The sequence below is a fragment of the Triticum dicoccoides genome, chromosome 6A (genome assembly GCF_002162155.2).
Source record: "Triticum dicoccoides isolate Atlit2015 ecotype Zavitan chromosome 6A, WEW_v2.0, whole genome shotgun sequence".
Taxonomy (NCBI): domain Eukaryota; kingdom Viridiplantae; phylum Streptophyta; class Magnoliopsida; order Poales; family Poaceae; genus Triticum; species Triticum dicoccoides.
Genome location: NC_041390.1, coordinates 554,470,585 through 554,482,188, shown reverse-complemented (window position 1 = coordinate 554,482,188; position 11,604 = coordinate 554,470,585). Strand labels below are relative to the sequence as shown.

The window sequence follows — 11,604 nt, the reverse complement described above, 5'->3', positions numbered from 1 at the left end:
GACCCATATCAAAAACAGGACGGACGTCGGGCGGGCGGCTGACCCAAACGGATAGAAAAGGATGAATTCGCCGTCCGTTTATGTCGGCCCGTTGGAGTTGCTCTTATAGCTGCTTACTAAGGCGTCTTCATTACAAATGGAACCGGTACCTGTTTTCACGGTGGCGTCTCCACGCATGCAACTAAGTCGTCCGGACACTAATTGGCCGCACACAACTGTAGCCGGCAGCACGTCATATCAAATCAGCCAGGGGTCACTGATTTGAATGGCCGGCGTCGCCCATGCGTTCCTGTGGCCTCAACTTAATCAAGCACAGCCATGCCAGCTGCTCATCACTGTTACTATAACGATTTGGCGCTGTGCGTGCACACTTGTAAGAAATCAAAAGCTCTTCATCAGCACGACAGTGGGATGAATTCCATCGCAATCATCCGAGCAATGAAGCCGGAGGGAGCATCTTTCATCTCAGGTCAGGAACGCCAAGAAATGAAATCAATGAACAACACAATCAAGGTCAGTTACTATCAGAACGGCATCCATTTTACAGGGGTCAGGCACCAAAACTCGCAAACCGCTTTCACAACCCAGCCATTCCGCGACCTGAACCCGACCCCTGCCCCCCGCCCAAGCTTCTCTGTACTTGCACTTTCTTCTTCCCGTGCCCTTCTGAGTGTCGTTGATCAACTCTCGCCATTGTCCTACCTAGCTAGGAGCGCCGCCATTATCCTGCTGCTCTAGAGAGAGAGAGGGGAAGAAAAATGAAGAGCCCCCCTCGTGCTCCAAGCACGCGTCCTCCTCCTCCTCTGCCGCTCCTGAGCCTGCGGTAGCGAAGCGACGGATCTTTACATGCGGCGCCCGCTCACAGGCCGAGCAGGATGTAGTAGACGAGCGTGATGGGCAGGGCGATGAGCATGCCGAATATGACCCTGCAAAGCCAAGCGGGAAGGAAATGGTGAGCATCTTGCCGGACCGGAGCGTCTTGTCGGCGAGAATGGCGGTACTTACGCCGTGCTGAGGATGTCGGGGTGCACGCTGTACTCCTTGGCGAAGACGAAGGGGACAATGCCCTGCGGCAGCGCGGCCTGTCGTGCGGCCGGAGCCGGAGAGGAAAAGGTTAGAGGAAAAGTGGGGGCTTTTGGTGGCGCGAAAGCAGGAGCACGAGGGGGCCGGGGAAAAGAATGGACACGGGCACGCCAGGGCTTTCCGCTCCTTGTTTATCCCCTGCTTTTCATTTCACCCCCTCGACTCGACTGGATCGTTGAAACCAAAGCGAGTACCTGGACGATGGCGACGTGCAGGAGCGTGCCGCGGAGGCCCACGGCGAAGGAGGCGGCGGTCATGACGGCCGGCCCGGCGAGGAACCGCACCGCCATGGCGTACGTCGCCACCTTGTTCCCGCACGCGATGATCCGCGGCTGCAGCGCCATGAACAGACCTGCACGTTCGCCACACACCGGATCAGGTCAGCGAGAAGAACCCAGCCGCCCACTGTTGCATAGGACGAAATGGTAGCAGCAGCAGCAGCAGCAGGAAGGAAGCATGGAATACCGACCGAGGCTGAACATGGCCATTCCTAGCCCCGCATCCGACAGGATGGAGATGGATCCCAGGACGATTGCCGGCATCGTGAAGTTCCACCTGCAGCGGCGGCAACGAGACAAGCGCGTCAGAATCGCGATTAATGCCGATCACTCCTTTGCCGGATTGGTTGGCGAGGGGCCGCGTACGGACGGACCTGAAGCAGACGAGCGACCAGATGAGGCCGATGAGGCTGGAGTAGGTGTTGGGGTTGCGGATGAGCTTGCGCCACACCATGATCAGGATCAGCCGCGTCATCACGCTCGTCGGCGGCATCGCCGTCGGCCCCGCGCCCATCGCATTGTTCGGGTCCGCCGTCATGGCCTTCTCGTCGCCGGCCTCCGCGTCCCGGTCCAGCGCGCCCCTGTTCCCGAAGCTGAAGTCGTCTCGCTCCACGTTGTAGTCATCCCTCTCCTTGGCTCCGTCCACTGCAATGGTGGTGGCAATAAAGAAAGCAAGAATTGCGCGGACAAATTAGCCCACGAAGGCAGCAGCAAATCGAGCGTGTGCGCGGTGACTGGTGAGAGGGATTGCTACTTTTGCGGGGGGACTTGGCGGCCGCCGCGTCGTTGTAGTCCGGCGCGCCGCCGCCGAAGACGTCCGACACCGGCGACGCGCTGGAGCTCCAGACGAACATGTGGAGGTCCTCGCCCTTGGCCTGCCCGTTGGCGGCCGGCTTCTTGGGCCCCTTGGGCGCCGCGGCCACGGCCGGGTTGGGCGCCGGGTAGTGCCCCGCCCCGGGCGCCGGGTGCTTGGGCTTGGGCGCGTCCTCCTCGTAGTTGGACGGGCGCGGCGTGGCGCCGGTGCGGATGCCGTACGCGTCGGCGGCGCCGAAGTTGGAGCTGCGGCCGACCATGGAGTAGAAGTCGGTGTGGTTGAAGCTGGAGCCCCTGGGCGTGGGGTTCCGCGACGACTGCAGCGAGTAGATCTCGGCGTTGGTGAGGTTGCTGGGGCGCGGCGTGGTGCTGGAGAAGCCCATGGAGCGCCTGGAGTAGATGTCGGAGCGGGAGGCGCTGGAGCGGCGGACGGTGACGTGAATCTTGCCGTCCTCCTTGACCTCAGCCTCCGTCTCGATGGCGTTACTCCGGCCGTCGAGCGAGACGACGTCCGGGTCGACGACGATGGAGGCGATGGCGCCGGCGGTGTCGGGGAACTGCTCGGTGATGAGCATGCGGGCGCCGCGGTACTCGAACATGAAGAGCATGAGGGTGTACCAGATGATGCACTGGAGGACGACGATCTGCACCATGAGGCTGCCGGAGAAGTCGCCGTACATGCCCTTGAGCAGCGGGATGCCCATGACGAGCGTGTTGGGGAGGGTGGAGAGGGAGAAGAGGGTGATGGTCCACTCGAGGCTGCCGCGGCGGGAGAGGTGGCTCCAGGCGGTGAGCATGGCGAGCATCATGAGCTTCTGCAGCGTGTCGGCGGCGATGAAGCGCAGGTTCATGGTGTAGGGGTTGTTGGTGGAGATGAAGTGGAAGGAGAGGAGCGGCACGGCGAAGAGCGCGACGAAGCGGTTGATCCCGGAGCACTGGTCCGGCGTGAAGATGCCCCACCACTTGACGGAGCCGTAGGCGAGGATCATGGCCACGTACAGCGGCACCACCGCCGTCATCACGTGGTAGAAGTCCGTGCCCGTGATCATCTTGCCCGACCTCCTCTGCTTCTTCCTCTCGCGCTCCGGCTCTCGGCCTCGGCTCACTCTGCGGGCGAGCTGGTGAGGGTGTGTGGTGGAGTGGGGGAGTGCGTGGGGGAGAGGTTTATTTAGGCGAGAGGGCAGCGCGGCCCAAGCTTTGTTTGGACCATCCCTTGTTCCCTTGCTTTTATCCGACGCCCTCCCCTGCATCGCGGCTCGGAGGAGGAGGCTGCGACTGCGATGCGGGCGAGTTGGTGAGGAGCAGATGCAGTGCATGCGCCGGGCGATTGTTTATGGCGTATGGGGACAGGTACGCCACACATACGCGTACATCTACTTACGCCCGGCACGGGTACCGTTCCACATCCGTACTAAATGGCCCTTCTGGAAACTAAATCCTCTTCTTCTTTTTTTGAGACCAGATTTTGAAATATAGTCTTGCTACTCCCTCCGTTCCGAATTACTTGTCTTGGATTTGTCTAGATACGGATGTATCTAGACTCATTTTAGTGCTAGATACCTCCGTATCTAGACAAATCTAAGACAAGTAATTCAGAACGGAGGGAGTACGTCTGAGTCGACTGCCGAGACTTCGTTGTATCGCAGTCGGTAGTGTCTTCCGTTGATTTTGCATGGAGATTCATGTATTTTTTTTCGTTTTTCTTTTTCTTCTTACATACTACTTTCTTCATTTTTGTATACAAGGCAATAAACTCATATTACAGGTACCAAGACAAAAGTAAATGTGTGCTTAAGACAATATTGCAAGCTAGCTTGTCTCCTTGTTTGTCGTATTAATTAATGCATATTTTTTTGTCCCACCTGCAATAAGTCAATGCTCTCACTCCTTTTGGTTAATTAATGAGGCGCGTGCAAACCAACCTTCTCTCACATACATGCATGCAAGGGATAATTAATGTCTTTTTTACTAGTACAAGGCAAACACCATCATTTTTGTCTCAATTGATGTTTGTGGCCTTGTATAGTTGTAAATTGTAATTTTGATTGTGGCATTGTATATAAAAATGGAGGGAGTATATCATTTGATTTAAACTTTGTTAGGTTTTAGTCGACTGAGACCTAACCACACCTGAATAAATTTTTTGACGGATGGATTAAGTTTACAAAATGGTCATTTAGTAAAAAAAAAGTAAATAAAATACAAAGGTCCCGGCATGGCTCGGATGGATCAAAGGACAGACAAATGGTTCCTGGTTGTGCTCGGCCGATCCGCTTCATCGCGTGCGATGCACCTCACGACATGGTTTCCACACCAGTATCAGTAACGTCTTAATCCACACAATGGACGCGAACCAATCTATGGTTGGATGGTTAGAGGAATTGTGGTATCCCTAGTCCATCGGGTTCAAATCCCGGTGCTCGCATTTATTTTAGGATTTTCGGCGATGCGCATTCAGTGGGACGAGATGTTCTCATCGACGACGAGGTGCCTACGGTGACTTGTGTATATGAGCGCTTGTGTATGTACTGAAGTTAAAAAAATGGACACTTTTCATTTACTGTGGTGGAGAAACATGAGCCGTCGATCCACAATCCCAACCGAAGCGACGGCGAGACGGTTTTTGCCCCTACGATCGGGGAACTCCCGCGCGCCGTTCGTACGTCGTGAGGCGAAAGAAATGGACTCGCCCGGGCCGTATGGGGAAAGAAGGGAGGCCGTGACTGACGTGTCCGCTCCCCGTCCTTCGCTTTCCGCCAAATCCCGAGCCATCCATCCATCCGTCCGTCCATAACGGAATCGGGAAAAGGCACGCCCAAAATTGCCACAAATGAGGTGAAACCAGGCAGAAAGAGAATCTGCTAGGCTGCGCGCGTAGCGGTGAATATTCCTCCTCATACGGCAAGGGTCAGATCAGATCAGAGCCGCAGCAATCTATCCGGCGCCGTATCTTTCGCTGTCTCTGCGTTGGATTTGATGTGGCGCCGGTCAAGGAGTGCTCCGGCGGCAAGCCATGTGCGGTAAAAAATAAGAGGGTGTTGGGATATTTTCTAGTCATGTGACTAGTAGTAGTCAGACTAGAAGTTTTTAGTCAGACCCTGTTTAGAAGCTGACTACTACTAGTCAGCATTAAATGTCCCAGTATTAAATGTCCTTTGTGCAACACCAATTAGAAGAGAGAGAGGGGACTTTAGTCAGTAAAAGTCAGGGGTGGTTGGAGGTTTACTGACTAAAGGTGACTACTACTAGTCTCTAGTCAGTAAAAGTTGGGGGTGGGGTGACTAGGGACTAAACTAGTTTTAGTCACCCATTAGTCAGGGGTTTTGGAGGTTTACTGACTAAAGGTGACTACTACTAGTCTCTAGTCTCTAGTCTCTAGTGATCCAAACACCCCCTAAGATAGCCGCGAAATAAATGCTCTTTTTTTCCTGGCGAGTTAAAGAATGTTTTTTTTTGAGCATCAATACAGACACAAGCGCTCATATACACGCGCATACACTCACCCCTATGAACGCACACACGCACATCTTACCCCTATGAGCACCTCTGAGAGACTGAGCCGGCGTATCATCTTGAGATTTACAAAGTCACCGTAGGCGCCTCGTCGTTGACGGGAACGTCTCCTCCCACTGAAAGCGCATCGCCGGAAATCCTGAAATAAATCCAGAAATAATGCGAGCACCAGGATTTAAACCCTGGTGGGTTGGGGATACCATTGTCCATTTAACCAACTCAACCACAGGTTGATTCACAGTTAAAGAATGTTCGGAACGTCTTTGTGTGCGAACAAAAGCTGACCTCGACCTGGAAGTACTACACGTTTTTTTTTTCATTTCTTGTTGGACTTGGCCGGACGGCAACCGAAGTAGTGGGAGTAAACCACGGGAGGAAAAATAGAGGTCCAAACCGACAAGCTCGCCACGAACTGCTCCGATTTTTATCGTCGGAATCCGCGCTTCAGGCACCGAGCGGGGCTGTATTTTAACAGCGCCTGGCGGATCGTTTTTCTGCCCACTCGCTGTGCGTCCGCTGGCTTGGCCGCAGGTTTGCTCCGCCTGCATGTTCCTGCTTAACACCCCTCCAACAGAGAGACTCGGCCCAACTTCAACGCACGATCTTAAAGGGACGCCCGTTTGTTTTATATTTTATCCGTTTGGGTCAAGCAATGGAGCGGTGTCCAACCATTTTCCTTGATGCACATCTCGACTCTATCTTGTTCGACTGCAGGTAATTTTTTGCAAATAACAAAGCAGCAAGGACGTAGCTCACACCAACGGTCATAGTTCATACGGGCAACAAAGTCAGCGGCCGGCAAACATATGCCAGCTTACAGATGGTCGAGCCTCAAAGTTTTAAGCCGACAACAAAGGCAGCAACCGGCACACTAGTCAGCCTTCAAAAAGAACGTCTGTAGTCCGCGGCTGAGGCCTCCCTAGTTCAGGCCGTCTTGGTCAAACATCTCCTTTCCTAGTTCGCGAACCAAGTCTTTCTCTTCAGGGACATGTTGGTCAAGTCGACTCTCATGATTGCTAGCGCCACCTCTTTTGCTTTCGTGTCGGCATTGATGGCCTCGATCACGAGCTTCTTCGATTGGGTTGCCTCCTCCATGTCGAGTTTCCTCCTTTTGGCAGCCTCCTCCATGTCAAACTTCTTTGTTTGGAGGTCCAAGTATATCTTCATTTGCTCCTCCTTTCCTTGCTTCTCCTCTCATCCCTCACTTCCTTTTGAGTCACAAGCCCAGCAAAGTTGCTTGCAAGGGATGGATGCCGCTTCACGTTTCTCGTCGACCTTCGAGTTGGTCTTGTCCCTCAACCTCTTGAGAAAATCTCCATTCTCAGCCACGCCCCCCTTCCCCTCTTCTTTAGAGCGACATATTGATATTTGAACTGGAGACAATATTTGATGAGCAACCAACAAATGGGTGAGAGTGAAAAGGCTTGTTCTTTTGCCGGGTTTTGAAGGCTTCCAAAGATTGGAATGCCTACAGAATCAAAGAGAAGGCCACAGATGTAATAGTACACGAGATACAACAAAACATAAACATGGCATAGCAATGAAAATAGGAGAGGTTATGCCAAGTCACCCATGCCTAGGCCACTCATGGGACGGGCTTCGATACTCTCAAGCGCGGCACAATACTTGGTGCATACTTGTTGAATGAACCCCCATCTCTTGTGGACTTAGTTGATGCCTCGTATGCTAGCAATCTTGTAGGGCGCAAACTTCCTTCGCTCATGAAATGTTTTATGAACTCTCATCCAAGAGACAGATCATTTTTGCTTTGTATTGGGATCTTGGCTATCTCCATCCAACTCTCACAAATCAAAGTGTCCGCTTCTTTGTTGTATGATCCCGTGCGAATGCTTTGCTTCTTCCTTTGCACCTCGACTCTTCGGGTGAGCTCATCGATAAACAATGGCTCCTCCGCAATGTCGACCTCTTCTTCCTCATCTTCGCAAATACATGTCATAATCTTCATGCCATGAGTTGCCATGGTCGTCGCCTCTTCTTCTCAATGGGCACCGAAGCTATCGGCACCATATTGGTCGTGGTCGCCTTGGAGAAGCCATCTGGGTCTATCTTAGGGTAGCAAGCGACACCGGTATCTATCTTCGTGTGCCAGGTGACCCCATTTTATCTATCTTAGAGCATCTACAAATGGGCACCCCAAACCCCCTCAAACGCCCGGGCGGAAAGGCCGGTCAGTGACTCGGTAAAAAAATACCGACCCGGACGGACGCCTCTAACCCCCGTGACGACCAGTTTTTTCCCGGCAAACCTGCACCACCCCCAAACACCTAAGAGCATCTATGGTCGGACTTGGCAAATCTTCCCCCTATACACTGGCGGGCGCGTCCGCAAACAGTGACGGGCGGCCCCTCATTTGGGCTGCTACACATCCACACGCCTCAAATGCGGATCCTCAAATCCACGCAATTCATGCATGTCGATCATACGATACAATTCATCACTATTCAATAGTCGAAACAAAAACGACAAAGCAAAACAAATCATAGTTCAACAGTCTGGACATGCCAAAATGAAATCAAAGTCCGAGCATGACGGGTCACTCGTTGGATGGCCGGATCACTCATCGGACGCCATCCATGTTGCTTGCTCTACGGCCATCCTAGCCTCCTAGTCCACCTACATCCTTGTTGCATGCTCCATCTGCATCCTTGTTGCATGCTCTAAAAGAAATATGCCCTAGAGGCAATAATAAAGTTATTATTTATTTTCTTATATCATGATAAATGTTTATTATTCATGCTAGAATTGTATTAACCAGAAACATAATACATATGTGAATACATAGACAAACAGAGTGTCACTAGTATGCCTCTACTTGACTACCTCGTTGATCAAAGATGGTTATGTTTCCTCACCATAGACATGAGTTGTCATTTGATTAACGGGATCACATCATTAGGAGAATGATGTGATTGACTTAACCCATTCCGTTAGCATAGCACTTGATCGTTTAGTTTGTTGCTATTGCTTTCTTCATGACTTATACATGTTTCTATGACTATGAGATTATGCAACTCCCGTTTACCGGAGGAACACTTTGTGTGCTACCAAACGTCACAACGTAACTGGGTGATTATAAAGGTGCTCTACAGGTGTCTCCGAAGGTACTTGTTGGGTTGGCGTATTTCGAGATTAAGATTTGTCACTCCGATTGTCGGAGAGGTATCTCTCGGCCCTCTCGGTAATGCACATCACTTAAGCCTTGCAAGCATTGCAACTAATGAGTTAGTTGCGGGATGATGTATTACGGAACGAGTAAAGAGACTTGCCGGTAACGAGATTGAACTAGGTATTGAGATACCAACGATCGAATCTCGGGCAAGTAACATACTAATGACAAAGGGAACAACGTATATTGTTATGTAGTTTGACCGATAAAGATCTTCGTAGAATATGTAGGAGCCAATATGAGCATTCAGGTTCCGCTATTGGTTATTGACCGGAGACGTGTCTCAGTCATGTCTACATAGTTCTCGAACCCGTAGGGTCCGCACGCTTAAAGTTCGATGACGGGTATATTATGAGTTTATGTGTTTTGATGTACCGAAGGAGTTCGGAGTCCCGGATGAGATCGGGGACATGACGAGGAGTCTCGAAATGGACGAGACGTAAAGATCGATATATTGGACGACTATATTCGGACTTCGGAAAGGTTCCGAGTGATTCGAATATTTTCAGGAGTACCGGGGAGTTACGGGAATTCGTATTGGGCCTTAATGGGCCATACGGGAAAGGAGAGAAAGACCTCAAAGGGTGGCCGCACCCCTCCCCATGGGCTGGTCCGAATTGGACTAGGGAGGGGGGGCCCTTCCTTCCTTCTCATTTTCCCTTCCCTTTCCTTCCCTCCTACTCCTACTACTTGGAAGGGCTCCTAGTTCTACTAGGAAAGGGGGAATCCTACTCCCGATGGGAGTAGGACTCCCCTAGGGCGCGCCATAGAGAGGGCCGGCCCCTCCCCTCCTCCACTCCTTTATATACGTGGCCAAGGGGGCACCCCATAGACACAACAATTGATCTCTTGATCTCTTAGCCGTGTGCGGTGCCCCCCTACACCATAATCCACATCGATCATATCGTAGCGGTGCTTAGACGAAGCCGTGTGTCGGTAGAACATCATCATTGTCACCACGCCGTCGTGCTGACAAAACTCTCCCTCAACACTCGGCTGGATCAGAGTTCAAGGGACGTCATCGAGTTGAACGTGTGCAGAACTCGGAGGTGCCGTGCGTTCGGTACTTGATCGGTCGAATCGTGAAGACGTACGACTACATCAACCGCGTTGTGCTAACGCTTATGCTTTCGGTCTACGAGGGTACGTGGACACACTCTCCCCTCTCGTTGCTATGCATCACCATGATCTTGCGTGTGCATAGAATTTTTTTGAAATTACTACGTTCCCCAACAGTGACATCCGAGCCTGGTTTTATGCGTTATATTATATGCACGAGTAGAACACAAGTGAGTTGTGAGCGATATAAGTCATACTGCTTACCAGCATGTCATACTTTGGTTCGGCGGTATTGTTGGATGAAGCGGCCCGGACCGACATTACGCGTACGCTTACGCGAGACTGGTTCTACCGACGTGCTTTGCACACAGGTGGCTGGCGGGTGTCAGTTTCTCCAATTTTAGTTGAACCGAGTGTGGCTACGCCCGGTCCTTGCGAAGGTTAAAACAGTACTAATTAGACAAACTATCGTTGTGGTTTTGATGCGTAGGTAAGAATGGTTCTTGCTAAGCCCAGTAGCAGCCACGTAAAACTTGCAACAACAAAGTAGAGGACGTCTAACTTGTTTTTGCAGGGCATGTTGTGATGTGATATGGTCAAGACGTGATGAGATATAAGTTGTTGTATGAGATGATCATGTTTTGTTGAAGTTATCGGCAATTGACAGAAGCCTTATGGTTGTCTCTTTATTGCATAAGATGCAAGTGCCAAATAATTGCGTTACTTTATCGCTATGCGATAGCAATAGTTACAAGAGCAATAGTTGGCGAGACGACCATGTGACGACACATTGATATAGATCAAGATGATGGAGATCATGGTGTCATGCCGGTGACGATGGAAATCATGACGATCTTTGGAGATGGAGATCAAAGGCACGAGATGATGATGGCCATATCATGTCACATATTTTGATTGCATGTGATGTTTATCTTTTATACATCTTATTTTGCTTAGTTCGATGGTAGCTTTATAAGATGATCCCTTACTAAAATTTTCAAGGTATAAGTGTTCTCCCTGAGTATGCACCGTTGCCAAAGTTCGTCGTGCCCAGACACCACGTGATGATCGGGTGTGATAAGCTCTACGTCCATCTACAACGGGTGCAAGCCAGTTTTGCACATGCAGAATACTCAGGTTAAACTTGATGAGCCTAGCATATGCAGATATGGCCTCGGAACACTGGAGACCGAAAGGTCGAGCGTGAATCATATAGTAGATATGATCAACATAATGATGTTCACCATTGAAAACTACTCCATTTCACGTGATGGTCGGTTATGGTTTAGTTGATATGGATCACGTGATCACTTAGATGATTAGAGGGATGTCTATCTAAGTGGGAGTTCTTAAGTAATATGATTAATTGAACTTTATTTTATCATGGACTTAGTCCTGATAGTATTTGCATATCTATGTTGTAGATCAATAGCTCACGTTATTGCTTCCCTGTTTTATTTTTGATATGTTCCTAGAGAAAACTAAGTTGAAAGATGTTAGTAGCAATGATGCGGATTGGATCCGTGATCTGAGGTTTATCCTCATTACTGCACAGAAGAATTATGTCCTTGATGCACCGCTAGGTGACTGACCTATTGCAGGAGCAGATGCAGATGTTATGAACGTTTGGCTAGCTCAATATGATGACTACTTGATAGTTTAGTGCACCAT

General features: G+C 50.7%; 1 protein-coding gene across 1 annotated transcript; it reads right to left on the bottom strand.

Annotated features, from left to right (window-relative positions):
• Positions 1-487: 487 nt before the first annotated feature.
• LOC119317873 (auxin efflux carrier component 1a-like) lies at positions 488-3,439 on the bottom strand. Its single transcript, XM_037592374.1, has 6 exons — positions 2,116-3,439; positions 1,736-2,006; positions 1,553-1,638; positions 1,278-1,435; positions 1,006-1,082; positions 488-926 (listed from the first exon to the last, which is right to left on the bottom strand). Exons 1-6 carry the CDS (start codon positions 3,422-3,424, stop codon positions 860-862), a joined length of 1,968 nt encoding a protein of 655 aa, XP_037448271.1. The 5' UTR covers positions 3,425-3,439; the 3' UTR covers positions 488-859.
• Positions 3,440-11,604: the final 8,165 nt, after the last annotated feature.